The following is a 13,716-nucleotide window of genomic DNA, read 5'->3' on the forward strand; positions in this document are numbered from 1 at the left end:
CTGTCGTTGAATCTATAGTCGGTGACCCACAGAAATACCGGCGCACCAACGAATACGTTCGAGTCCTCCACATAATTTTTGTCTGCGACTTTACACTTCACAGGACTCACGATTTCCTTGCGGTCCGGGCTCCTCGGAAATCACTCTCGTGGGACATTGAGATTGGTGACGGCCCGGTAGGGTGCCCTGGGTAGAGAATGTTCCAATTCGTACCTGATACCAGCGTGTAAGTTTGGATGCTGCTTATGATTCTGCATACTCCTGAAATCCGGAAGGTGGCGTTCTGCGCCACACGAGAATGGAGAGCACAAGGGGATGTCAAAGCCCTGGATCCGCCAGTGAAACTCGTCATATTTGCCGTGAAGTTGTGTGTTGCAGTGAGGACCACTGACGAGATAGGTATCCGATTCACCTCGGATATATATTGCATTTCTGTTTTACTGCAGTAAACGGCAGAATGAAACTCGTCCATTCTCTTGATGAGCGCAAATGTTCTCCGTGGCAAACGGGATGCGGTGACTTGATCAGTCTTATCAAGATATGACTTTCCATGTCACTCTTGTCACTCTCGTATGTACTTCGAGTCATCCTTTTCTTTGACATGCGCAATCACTCCACATGCCTCATACATGTTTACCGGTATACCTCTGATCAAGTCTCTGTCTCAATCAGTATATGGTTTCCTTTCCCCGTCGAATAACCTCCCTCAGTGACTGGAGTGAGCTCTCTTATTTATGGTTCCGCGTACACTTTTCTGACTATCACCTTACTCAGCCCCTTTCCCGTTCCTAAGTATGATCAGACCTTGATCAGACCGTCTTGGCCTGCACGCTCTCATGTGGCCTTTGTCGCCGAAGACCACCAATTATGGAAGGTAAAGACTGACACAGGTTCTAATGGTACTACTTCTGTTACTCACACATTCGAGCAATCGTGCTGCAATCGTGCTGACTTGAAAGCCAACACAGGATTCAAACACGTGCAATGTTCAAATTGCCTTAGTACATCGAATATTTGGTTTCGACCTCTGCGAGATCCGGAGCCTGCAACAACGTTTATCGACTTGCACGTTCGACTTGTGACCAATAGCATCTCGCAGTCGTCAGCATTCAAGACTTTCAGAAAGCGGGGCCATCTGATGCCTGGGTTTGCTTCAAGGTAAATATGTCGTAGGTCAATGGTGATGTTCTCGAGCTCGCCGACCATTTTATGTTACTCCTTGTATTAATTTTCGCTTGTTTGATACTATAGAGCACTCGTAGCACAATACACTCACTAGTAGGTGAGTCATAGGTGACTAGGATCCCGGCCAGTGAACCAGCTTGATGTAGGCATTCGCCCATGCGTTGTGGGTCCGGTTACCGTTTGCGGTGAGCGCTGAGTAGCTGCGGTCGCATATGTAGCTTGATCTCCCAGAAATCGATAACAGCATTCGGGATCATTTTTAGAGCCCATCTCCAAGAAGCACGGCCTGTGCATCATTTTTACACCCCGCTGATGGGCCCCAATAAAATTACCGGTATTTAACCTTGCGTGCCAAGAGCAAAATGTCAATCGTTATACTAGTAGTCACAAATGCTGGCAGTCTCATACTTTCAGATCTGGCTGTACTTTTGCAACATGACAAACAATCAGTGATACTTAACAAAACGCTTAGCATCTTCTCGATTACATCACCCGGCTAGCTTGATCCAAGAACAGCGCTAGCGGAACCGTTTCACATACTTTACATAAATGCACACCGCTCAAAGTGGAGCAGGAACGCTTGGCAACTCTTTCGAGTTGGTTTATCCTCGGAATCGGATCAATTGTGACCTACATGGTATATCTTTCTTCAAGGGTCACTCTCAGCGTTTTGACGTTTTTAGCAGCATGGCCCAGGTTAAATGTCATTCCTGCGCCTATTCGAATTTCTAACCCCACGTAATTTGTATCGTCACGACTCCTCCACTGAGCACTATAATGACCGCACGACGAATTCATACCACCGGAGGTGAGGTTTTTCATTACCTTCACTCGAATCGAGGTACTCAAAATATCTCCATGGACGAACAGAAGTGGCAGTTCGAGCAAGCAGCATTCAACTGCCAGCTCGTTCCCAAACAGAAACGTCCGGTGCGCTCAAGCAACTGGGGCTTGGCAGACACTTAGACATAGAAGAAGACGAGCGCGAGTTTGATGTCATTTTTCCTCCCAGAAAACGTATTAGTCATTGTGCCTCGAATGTAAGGATCATGCTGACTTTCCGTGCAGGTACGCAGAAGGAGCAAGATAAAGAAGACGAAGAGGCTCGTAGGCGGGCCATGAGAAACCTCGTGAACTCGTGGCAGGAGCGACTGCAGCTCATCAGTGTAATTGTAAGGTCATCGCTTACCTGGTGAATGACATTCACTTGATGAACAAATTCCGCGGGCATTGCACAGACGACATTCTTTGCATCCATAGAAGCAGGGATGTTAGTACCGGTGAACACTGACCCGAATGCAGCCAACGCCTTCCCAGGTCTCCTCAAAACTGCGAATGCAGGATTTTTGGGTGCATTGATCATGCACGTTTACGCAGGTAAGTTGCATGGGTTTTATCGCCAGGGCATAATGAATGACTTATTCGTGGCACGTGCGCAACACGTTCATTGCATAGCTGTCCTATCATTCCTTGCAGCCTTCCTTTTGATCCGATATAAACTGAAAGAAGCCTCAAACGAGGAGTTATTCGCAGAAGGCAGAGCCGAGGGATTTCAGATTACGGCATCTCCAGTGAATGGTACATTCCACGTCGAAGACGTCGAGAGAGATGCCCAGACCCGGACATTCAACCCGGAGAACCCGCCACAGAAAGGCATGCCAGAGGACACAGACACCAAATACGACCCCCGAGCGCTGCCGCGGATGGGATCAACACCTGCGGAACCTCCTATATTTGCCAGGGACCCACATCTGGAGCAGGTTGGCTTTTGGAATCTTACGATTTCATCGCATCTGCTGAGCCGCGTGCACGCCCTGTGCATTCTCTTCGCTGGGATTGGGTTTGCACTCGCAATCATGGGTATCCTGACTTACGCGTGGGCGCTGCAATCAAAGGAAGTCAGCATTTTTGTGACTGTGTGCTTCGGGGCCGCTGTCCTTGCGATGGGGGTGCTTTTGCTACCTGATCCCTAGGCCCGGGAGTCAAGCTCATCATGACTGTTCATTTGAACTCTGCTTCCCTGAGAAATTTATACTTCTGCATTTGTCATACCCATAATCCTCATACTTAGTCTAGTTGCACATGTACATGCTTCAAATATCTCGCACTTGAAGGTTTTTTCAAGAAACATTGTTCAGCGACTAATTCACGGAGATGTAATAAGAATGTTGCTTATTGTTCACCTGGGAGGCCATATACTGCAACTCGGCCGATAACGCAATTATGACGGATCTTGACAACTGAGAGCACGTTTATTAATGTCATTTCTGTCTCTTGAACTCCGAAACATTTTACAGACGTCAAATTTCGAGTCAGGTCTGGATCCGTAGTAGGCGCTCAACGGTAGACGGTTGGAGACCGTCTGTTCAACTCCTTTATTACATGTTGGTCTTCACTCCAAAGTTCCTGCAAATCACTGATTGCATTTTGCTTTGTGCATCTCCATTAGCTTGCCAAATTCTGTATCGTGACATCCCAAGACACCGTAGCATCAGCCTGGAAGTACATGGTCAATCGATAAGATGGTTCAGAATTACATCCAGCACGAGAAGAACACTCTCTGCATCAGGTTGACTGAATCTGTCGTCTTCCTGCGCGTTTCTGATCCGACTGGCCGGGACCGCAACCAGAACAATGAAGCGCCTGCGATGGTTCGCGGATTGCTCACCCTGAATGTCGTGAAGCCTACTCGCATCTCCAGTATCGAGATTGAACTGCAGGGGAAAGCTACTACTTCGTCGTTTGAAGGTGCGTTTAGCTTGATTCCATAGAAACCCAAAACAATCCTTTATAGGAGTTGGCGCACGCCGAATAGAGGTGACAGAGCAGTATAAGGTGTTTTCTGCATCTACTGTCTTCTTCCAAGCGGCATCGTCGCCGTCTGCCCGACGTACTGCTTCAGTTGGCTCTGGTCTTCCAGGTTTTGACTACGACCACGACCACGCCCATGATGAAGTCCACCCCGGAGAGTACAGTACCGTTCCACAACACCCGCCTCATCCTAATGGCCTTCCAAGTCCAACATTCTACACCAGGAGCGCTAGCATGGACCCGCGTCAACCTCCGTCCTCGATAAACGAGCGTTCTTTCAGCGACAACACTATTCTGCAACATGACGCTCATACACCTCTCCACCAAGACATTACACACCTTCCTCCCACTCCCCCTTATAGTCCACCCCTGAACTCCCCTTCGTTTATTGCAGATCATCGTCCCTCTCCCTCGCACTCCCACTCGGATTCGATTTCTCAATCTTCTGGTCATCCCAAACCAGAAGACAGTCCGGCACAGACGCTTGAAGACCTTCGACAAGCGCTCGTGAATAATATAGAGGCAGGCCAACCGAGTATGTCATTTTCAACTGCTTTTGATTGCTCATGTCTACACACCTTACGTGTCTAGGTCATCGTAGTTCATTCCATGGGCCTACTGCTGGTTCTTCTTCGTCAAGTATATACTCACACCGCGATGTTCCCCTCTCTCGTCGACCAAGTATTGAAGACATCTCTGAAACCCAGCAGTTGTCTCCACAGTCATCCCGATTCAGTTCCCGCACGCGTACATCTCCTGTAGAGTCGCAGAATCCAACGCAGAGTTCAACCGTCGCCTCAAATACCACAGCAGCACATGAGGATCGTGGGAGAAAATATTCCCGGTTTTCGTTCCACACGGTTGCCAATGTGATCGACACGATGGTTGAGCGTGTGAGGTCGCGTTCCCCGCGTGCTGAATCACAAAGGAGAAGCAAGAGTATCAATCGTGATGGCGAACGAGGGAGGACGCTGGACAGGGGAAAGGGGAAGTTGCCGGAGCAGCCCTCACATGAAAGTGATAAACATAAGCATTATTCTGCTTTGGGGAAAGTAGGAGAACTCCTAGGGCTGGATGAAGAACATAAAGAAGTGGGGGAAGGTTGGAAGGAATTCAAGAAAGGTGGGTTTTGATATACATCACTTCATGCGGCTGCGTGCTTACTCTTGCTCTAAGGAACATATACCTATCCAATCTCATTTACTATACCAAACAACTCGCCTCCCACCATCGAATGCGATTACGGATCTATGATTTGGAGACTCAAGGCTGAAGTGCACCGACCCGGCGCGTTCACGCAAAAGTTGACTGCACAATGCGAAGTCCTTGTAGTTGCAGCACCTTCTGAAGACGATACCGAGGACTCGGAAAATACCATCATCGAACGTCAGTGGGAGTCACAGCTACAGTATTTGATAGCAGTATCAGGACGCAGATTTCCCACTGGCGGCACTATACCCATCGATCTCACGATCATTCCTTTCACGAAAGCCAAGGTGCATCGAATATCTGTCCACATCGATGGTGAGTAGCTCAGTTGCGGTTGCCTGTTATGGAACCTGAATTGTGCAGAACGAATTGAGTACCACACACAAACGAGGCGGCTCGTGCGTTCACAGCTTGCACATCGAATACCTTTGCTTTCGCTCGAAAACGAGGTTGAGGGCGAGAGCCACCCGTTACTCCCTCTCATCTCTGACGACCCGGAGGCATTCCGAAAGTCACCTCTTTACCGACTTCTGAACGATCATGACGACGAGAACGAGATGGCCATGGCTGTAATGGGTCCAGGTCCGTGGACATTCCACCAGGAACTGCAGCTTCCTCAACACTGCTCCCTCGTTCATTTCTCCAATCGGAACAAGAAGAGCAACATAACTATCAACCACACACTTAAGATTGTCATTCGCGTCGAGCGTGGCGATCACGAGGCGACCGACCCGCAGACAAAGAAGCCGAAGTTATATGACATCTTCGTCCAAATGCCTGTGCGCATATTATCCGTCAGTTCTTTGCATATATTCCATTTCAACACACCTTTTTGAACAAGTCGTGTTTCCAGTGTCACTGTACCCCAGCGTGGATATCTCTACCCAGGTACTACGAGGTGCTAGAACGCGACTTTGACGGCAAACGTGTATCCTGTCCATGCGACCTCCGGGCCGCGCGCAGCTCACACTGCAGTCCGGACGATAGCGAACTGCACACACCCATCTCACTGAACCGCGTAGCATCGATCGACTCCACCGTGTCGTCGTCTACAGAGAATTACTCGCCGGGGGGGCACAGCGGGACACTCGTGCAAACACTCGTGGGCCGGAGCACGCAGTATGAGCGGCTAATGTCGGGAATGGAGAGTGAGGCGGGCGAGGCGCCCCCGGCGTACGAGAGTATTGATAATGCGTTTCGGTCTCAGAGGGGGCGTTTCTACCATGCTTGAGGGGTCTCAAATTTTGTTGATGCGGAATATATTAATATTTATGAAGGGCTATATGTTGGGTTCTGGTGGCGGCGATCGTTTAATATTTAATCAAACAGTTGCCACATGGTTGACTTTGTTGGAAGTATTGAAAAAGTGCTGAAGCGCTAAAGCTTAAAGACTCGATTCTTGACAGCGGCATTCACCGCGTCCTTTCGTAATTGCACTATAATACGTCTCAACTCACATCCGAAATGCATTAATGAGCACACAACCTGGCACCCCCTCCCAAGTGAAAGCTTCCACCAGGTCCTACCATACTTGTTGGCAATGGATTCATGATTTTAGCGCCAAGTCGTTGTGTTGGGCTGAGGGCTTATCGACGGCTGGAGCAAACAGGACTGCCAGTCAATAGCCTACAACGGTGGATTGCCACGATGGTAGGTCATAGCACTGCGATGATGCACCCTGTCCAGCCTGAAACGAGCAGTCGTGCAGCATTCTTGCTCATTCAATTAGACCGCGAAATACTCAAAGGGACTCAGTAATTCATCAACATGTGAGTTTGAGGTTTACTTCGCCTACCCAATGCTTATTTGGCTTTTGATAAGAGGCTCGTTCGGACCCGCCCTGCACACTCATGGTCCGACGGCCCAGCATTATCATTGTCCTGGCCCTTGGGCACGAATAGGCATGAATCAGTCCAATTCACATGGAGTCTGACCCGGCAGTAATGGGAAAATTTTGTCAATGGCAAGCCTGCCTGAGCCCACAAGGCGGCCGCGGGCCCGCGTTTAGTACACTCATGTGGGATTCAGAATAGGCAATCTCACGCTTCACCTCTTCATCATGTGGAAGCGCCCGCCAACCTCACTTTCACAGCCAAGTCTGAAAAATGACCCACTTGGAGCCGAGTACAGCATTTTGTCGGGAATATCATGGTCAATCTCAATCAACCCATCGGTAAAAGCGTGGTTGATCGATATTCTTAGGCATCACGACACATATGGGTCCTTCGTCGAGTAGCGACTGCCCGCATGGTTGTCTTGTTATCTCTGTCTGGGATTCTGTGGATTTCGAGTGCCGTTTTGCCCCGACTGGTGCTATAAATTGAGACAGGGTTTCTCGGTTGGTGCGCTCGGAATCATCAGCATGCGCCTACTCCCATCCTTTGTAGCTCTTGCTCTCGCACTGTTGGCCTCTGCCGACTCATTCCTGTCGCCTTACCGTGTTCATGAGAGACGTGGGCACATCCCCGCTGGATGGTCATACGACCGGAAGCACGACAATGAAGCTGTCATCCCTCTGCGGTTTGCTCTGAAGCAGAGTAACATTGACGCGATCGGTGACTACTTAATGGAAATCTCTCACCCAGAGTCTGCGACATATGGCAAACATTGGACTGCCGGAGAAGTTTTCAGAAAGTTTTCGCCCAGCGCTGAAAGTATTGGAGCTGTCCTCACCTGGCTTGAAGAGAACGGTTTTGACTCCTCCCGTGCCAAGCTTACTCGTAACAGAGGTTGGATCGAAGTACAAGCCACTGTAGAGGAGGCTGAGCATCTCCTGCAGACTGAGTACCATGTGTACAGTCACGAAACCGGTCATGAGCATGTTGGTGAGTAGTATTTTCAATCTTCTTATTTCGTGAACTTTACCAGTTATGTAGCGTGCGATTCATACCACTTGCCTGAGCATGTCCAGTCTCACGTTGACTTCGTGACACCTACTGTACATTTCGACGCCAAAATCTCGAAGCGCACCACCTCCGATTCCCCCGAAGGGATCGCGCGCTCTGTTGGACAGCCAGGACAGGGCACTTACCCAAAGACTACCGGAGAAGTTCAGAGTCTCTTGACACAACTAGAAGATTGTGATCAACAAATCACTCCAATTTGTTTGAGGGCTCTGTATGGATTGGTTTACGAGCCGCTGGCAGCGGACAAGAATAGCTATGGGATCGGTAAGTTATACAGCGTGACATTGGGCACACGAAGTTGACTCGGCAAACAGTGGAGTACACCCCACAGGCCTACCTCCAATCTGACCTGAATATGTTTCAAAGCACTTTCTCCCCAGACCTTGTTGGAGTTGCACCTAACATGGTATCAATAGATGGAGGTCCGTTAGAATTATAGCTCTTTGAATTCTGACAGTTATCCTTTCACCAGGCTATGCACAAACCGAATACACTGGCTTCGAATACAACGGTGAATCTGATCTTGACCTTGAGTACGCGATGAACCTCGTCACTGCCGCGCAGCCAATCACCTTATATCAGGCCGGAGATATGGTAGAGGGTAAGTGCTTCCACGTAGCATTGAGACATCGCTGAAAATGTCTAAAGGTGCCTCTTTCAACAACTTCCTTGACGCAATCGATGGCACATACTGCACCTTTGAGGGTGGAGACGATCCAACTCAAGACGCCATTTATCCTGACCCATACGGCGGAGGCTATGAGGGCCCCGAAGATTGCGGCACTGCAAAGCCTACTAATGTTATCTCGACATCGTATTCGTACAACGAAGCTGATCTGACACCCTTCTATACTGCCCGTCAATGCTCGGAGTATGCTAAACTTGGCTTGATGGGTGTTACTGTCCTCTATAGCTCTGGTGATTATGGAGTTGCTGGAAACGGTGGCTACTGTCTGACATCTAACGGTGAGTTTTCTCAGCATGCTTGTGGCAAGATATTAATTTTCTTCGTAGGAACTTATTCCCTGAACGGCACGATCTTCAACCCCAGTTTCCCAGGAACTTGCCCCTACATCACATCTGTTGGTGCCACTCAGGTCAACCCCAATTCCACGGTCCTTGAGCCGGAAGGAGCATGTGAACAAGTCATCTATTCTGGAGGTGGTTTCAGCAACTACTTTGCGATGCCTGATTACCAGAAGACAGCGGTCGATTACTACCTGACAAATTATTACCCTCAGTATCCTCCCGATATCTGGAATGCCTCAGGAACGGTGCGTGCTACTCAAGTAGTATAGTGTGTAAATGACAGCATCTAATCTCGATCTCCTGTTACAGTCCCGTGGCTTCCCTGACATTGCTGCCAATGGAGCCGTAAGTTCTCGTCGTTGAAGATCTACCAGCTGATGCTAACAGTAGGCAGAATTACGTTGTTGCTATTGATGGTACATTTGAGTTGGTTTATGGAACGTCCTGCTCTTCCCCAGTTAGTGGTGCCATCTTGACGATGGTTAATGATGCCCGTCTGGCAGTCGGAAAGAGCCCAATAGGATTCATTAACCCAACTGTGAGTGTCTGCCTCGAATCACTGTTACCTTTTTACTAACTGTTGCAATGAAGATCTACTCGCCTAGTTTTGCTGGCGTTTTCAATGATATCACCATGGGCGGAAATCAAGGATGTGGCACTGCTGGATACACTGCCGTTCCTGGCTGGGACCCAGTTACTGGACTGGGGACCCCCAATTTCCCGAAGCTTCTTGCGAAGTGGTTACTCCTTCCGTAGGCTTTGAGCTCGACATTTTGGGAGTCAATGCTACGCGGTGTACATTGTAAGCCAGTGCTAGACTGGATAATACCATGTAGACGTTATCATTATCAAGGACATTCTGGGCTTCTCATAAGCGCCTCAGCCTGCAATATGGATGCGAAATATTACTGCTGAATACTAAGTTGCCTGAAAATCGACCAACGCAACCACAGCCCTGCCATGCTTTACTTTAACTCGTCAAAGACGCGCAACGCGGTATTACTCTTCAACACTCCCATTTACAGAACTAAAGTTGTTGGCTGTTGCAAAGCCAGCGACAGCAGCGAGGCTATATGGTCATCATTTGTTTGTAAGTATTAGTATGTTCCAAACTCCACACTTCTCCCCACCCTTTCGTAGATTGAAGCGAACGTGGGGGATAAGATGTGTAGAGTCTGAATGTGCCAGGCGATCCTTGATTTGTACTCACACTCCAGTGATCAAATATTGATGTGCAGTTTCAGTGCCACGCAATATTCCTGAGGGGATGTGTTTTTCTTTCCGTCGGAAGTGAGCAACCATGAAGAGAGGATAGAGGTGTAGTTGAGGCTGCCGATTCGAAAGATTAGCCAAAGCCCCAAACCAGGTCCTTATGCTGCTGACTAGAGATTCGGACCAAGCTCACCCTGAGTAATATAAAACCTTTTCGTTGTCATCCGTGCGATACGCTAACTGTATAAATCGGCTTCCGACTCTGTCGAATGGCACGTCACCGGAGCAGCTCGAAACTTGTGATTTCGACCGTACGACACGCCCCATTGAGTACCTTGAAAAGTGACAGGCATTAGAAAAACAGAACGGTACTTAGAGGAATCGATGTGGAAAGCGTTCATGAATTGCAAGTTGTTGGTACATCAATGGAAGCAATATATGAGATAGGTGATGACAACAACCGTGATCTTAGAGACTTATACACATACAAAGGCAACATTTCGAAGGATAACAAGAAATGGGTAGCGTTCAAGACTGTCGGGCATTATTGACCAAACAAGCCCTTCACTCTCCACATGGTGTCCAAGGAAGCAAGCTGGGGGGATCCAATTAGCTGGGGTTATGGTTTATTTGATTCGACGACTTGGAGAACGCTTACCAGTTGAGCAAAACCTTCCTCTCTGATGACTTGTGCTACGATAGATTCTAGCTCTGTATGGGATAACTTGTGAAGGGCCGGAGTATCATGCAGTGATGCAACAAGCTGGGCTCGAGTTGAATTACGAACTTCTGATGGTCGACTTTCCGATTGAAGAGCTCGTGTGACGCTCGAGGGAAGTGGAGGCGGGGGCATCGTGTTCGAACTACTGAGAGTAGACGAGGATGGTTGGGAAGAATCAGGTACAGAACCTTTGGTAGAGTGGATGGAACCAGACGATGCTTGGCATTGACTGGTCTTTGGGATGGCTATCGGAGGTGTTTCTGGAGGTGTAACGAAGGTGCCGTCGTGAGATGGTGCAGCCACGGATGTCGTTTTCATAGAACTGCTGCTCAAAGCCACAGGAGTAAACCTAACTGGCGTCGATGATGCGAATGCCGGTAAATTGGATTCGGACGATGGATTTTCTGAAAGAAGTGTAGTCGGCGCAAGTCTGAATGGAGTTCCGCCCATTGATGGAAGAGCTTGTGAAACAGATGTGAGTGTACCTCGATGGGGAATGTCGTCAATAAGGCCTGGGGTAGCTACAGGAGGGACGCGAGTGACCAGAGGCTGCGGTTGTGGATTCAATCTACAAGGACAAACAGGTCGGATAGCATCAATAAACTGAGCTGCACTCGTTGCAGTGGTAAATGTGATCTGAAAGCGTCGATATACCTAGTAAAACAAAACTTGGTAAGATGTTTGGGAGCGACGGCACATATGTACTGGTTGACAAGTCGAGTCTGCTATTCTCGGGTGCAAATACCGAATGCCAACGATAGTATCCCGATAGGCAGCTCTGAGAGGAAGACCATGGTCAGGTTGCCCAGAATTCGTCCTCGAGTTTGAGATCGACGAAAAGGAGAGTAAATCAAGATCCTCCTGGAAGATTGCGCTTTTTAGTATGATTCGTTATCCGTCAGTAAGAGCCTACGAGGGTAATCTCTCTTTGATCGACCTCCGTGCTATCAGTGCTGCTATCGAAGTTCCATATAATTCGAAGTCGAACAGAGACAAGCTTTCCCGCAGAAGAAGTCTTCGCGTCCAAGTAGAGGTTAATAACGGGGTGGACGAAATGTTGCCATTCTGCATCTGAAACAGGGTTCTGAGTGGATGATAAGCTCGTAGGATATGACCGCGAATATTTTGCTAGCGGATAAGTAACGGTTTTTGTCGTGAATTGAGCCATTTCCTGAGTGCAAAAAGTTCTACCGCTATGAATCTATAGATGTTGTCAATTGACGACGAGAACGATGCGCAAACCTGTCAGGAATTAGTACAAGTCTGACTATAAAAAGTTGACTCGTAGGCTACCACTTGTCTGACGTCCGAGACTGGGTTGTGCAAACTGAGACTTGAGTACCGAACGTTAACGTTGAACCGTTCAGGAGGCAAGCGGTTCGATGTGCCGCATTGCCACCAGTATTTTTCAAAGTCCGTGATATAAAACCAATTTCCTTACACAATGCCTACGTTTCTATCTACATATCTCTCTCAACGTGTGCACAGGACATGCAAGCCACCGATGGCGGAAGATCGCTGCATACAGTTATTGTCGTCGGTAAAGTTTCCAAAGGCTCTTCGGAACTCGTTGACAGTCGTGCCTTCGACATCGACATCATGCAGTATGCTATATGCTTCAACAACTTTCCAGAATTCGTTGCTTTTACCCAGAGGATCATCCCCGCCTCACGAAGACTCCCGTGACTATGGACGAGGATGAGCGACCGCAGCGGGGCTGAGCTCGGAGTGCTGGTCACAAACAAGTGATCAGCGATGATGATTGCCTGACGCCAAGGGCGGGCGGCCAGTCAAGTGATGATGAGTAGATATTACACCATCCTTTGTATTTTTTTTCGTTTGATTGTTTCCTCCATTTATATGACAGCATCGTTTCTTGGAGTACTGTTAGTATTGGTACACAATATCATCCCGTATGCATTGATTCTTGAGACAACTTAAATCAGAATGGTACCACTAAAAGCGAAAGACAAAGCCTGCTCTTAACTTAATCGAATATCTAGTCTATGCATCGATGATGATTTGAACCCTTCAACCAACACACCGGTTGCAAGATGACGCTTCGGGATATCGTTAACGGTAAGCTCACTCCGAGTCAGGTCGGCCCGGCGGGTGTTCAAACGTTCAAAGTTCAAAACGTTATGACACGACTATCATGCACATGATTGACGGTACGCGTACCATGTGTAGGTCTGGAATCCAACTTTGACATTCATCTTGATTTTGGTCAGTAGGCCACTTACAGTAAACTTTCACATGTGCAGCCTCGTGCCCTCCAGCTGGTCGGACCTGCAGCCAGACAAGCGCCCGTTTATCTTTTCAACTTAACCGCAAAGTTCAACCACGAGCCATCCGTCAAGCTCTGATATATAATCGAAATCAATCGTCCATTATATCTCAAACATCCTGTGATATCTCTGTTGCTCGATCGTTTCACCATCACCACTGAAACCCTTCTGATTTCAAACGAAGTTACAGCCTAGACATCGACTCCTCAATTACCCTCTGAGACATCCATCCCCATCGTGATTTTTAATTGCAGCGTTGAACTGAACCAGTGCTTCCCCGACTTGACCTATTCCAACTCTCATTTTGTGTCGCATTCTCACATCAACCTCTGTCGATAAGCGACTGAGATCGATG

The 13,716-nt window shown here is 48.3% G+C and overlaps 4 protein-coding genes across 4 annotated transcripts; 3 read left to right on the forward strand and 1 right to left on the reverse strand.

Annotated features, from left to right (window-relative positions):
• Positions 1-1,962: 1,962 nt before the first annotated feature.
• On the forward strand, positions 1,963-3,158 carry HD556DRAFT_1442969 (uncharacterized protein; the record flags this gene model as incomplete). The annotated part of the gene is made up of 5 exons (XM_041306535.1): positions 1,963-1,993; positions 2,056-2,202; positions 2,254-2,351; positions 2,424-2,562; positions 2,641-3,158. The coding sequence occupies 5 exons, from the start codon at positions 1,963-1,965 to the stop codon at positions 3,156-3,158; spliced, it is 933 nt and encodes a 310-aa protein (XP_041160570.1).
• Positions 3,159-3,707: 549 nt separating this feature from the next.
• HD556DRAFT_1236884 (uncharacterized protein) lies at positions 3,708-6,436 on the forward strand (the record flags this gene model as incomplete). The annotated part of the gene is made up of 7 exons (XM_041297858.1): positions 3,708-3,933; positions 3,980-4,564; positions 4,588-4,779; positions 4,810-5,118; positions 5,173-5,520; positions 5,569-5,999; positions 6,059-6,436. The coding sequence occupies 7 exons, from the start codon at positions 3,708-3,710 to the stop codon at positions 6,434-6,436; spliced, it is 2,469 nt and encodes an 822-aa protein (XP_041160571.1).
• A 1,131-nt stretch (positions 6,437-7,567) lies between these two features.
• On the forward strand, positions 7,568-9,896 carry HD556DRAFT_1236911 (subtilisin-like protein; the record flags this gene model as incomplete). The annotated part of the gene is made up of 9 exons (XM_041297859.1): positions 7,568-8,030; positions 8,082-8,375; positions 8,426-8,533; positions 8,584-8,712; positions 8,760-9,077; positions 9,126-9,385; positions 9,450-9,485; positions 9,535-9,678; positions 9,732-9,896. 9 exons carry the CDS (start codon positions 7,568-7,570, stop codon positions 9,894-9,896), a joined length of 1,917 nt encoding a protein of 638 aa, XP_041160572.1.
• A 555-nt stretch (positions 9,897-10,451) lies between these two features.
• On the reverse strand, positions 10,452-12,412 carry HD556DRAFT_431386 (uncharacterized protein). The gene is made up of 7 exons (XM_041310580.1): positions 12,316-12,412; positions 11,987-12,260; positions 11,779-11,934; positions 11,011-11,727; positions 10,841-10,947; positions 10,524-10,686; positions 10,452-10,469 (listed from the first exon to the last, which is right to left on the reverse strand). The coding sequence occupies exons 2-5, from the start codon at positions 12,239-12,241 to the stop codon at positions 10,897-10,899; spliced, it is 1,179 nt and encodes a 392-aa protein (XP_041160573.1). The 5' UTR covers positions 12,242-12,260; positions 12,316-12,412; the 3' UTR covers positions 10,452-10,469; positions 10,524-10,686; positions 10,841-10,896.
• Between the last annotated feature and the right edge of the window lie 1,304 nt (positions 12,413-13,716).

Source organism: Suillus plorans, assembly GCF_016647745.1.
Source record: "Suillus plorans strain S12 chromosome Unknown HD556scaffold_26, whole genome shotgun sequence".
In the NCBI taxonomy this organism is placed as follows: domain Eukaryota; kingdom Fungi; phylum Basidiomycota; class Agaricomycetes; order Boletales; family Suillaceae; genus Suillus; species Suillus plorans.

Bases quoted from the DNA above. Each gene is read 5' to 3' on its own strand.
- HD556DRAFT_431386 (XM_041310580.1), bottom strand. From the start codon at position 12,241: ATGGCTCAATTCACGACAAAAACCGTTACTTATCCGCTAGCAAAATAT. The intron at 11,935-11,986 runs GTAGGCTCTTAC...GCAATCTTCCAG, and splicing joins ATCAAAGAGAGATTACCCTC to GAGGATCTTGATTTACTCTC. The intron at 11,728-11,778 runs GTACATATGTGC...TTGTTTTACTAG, and splicing joins CAGACTCGACTTGTCAACCA to GTATATCGACGCTTTCAGAT.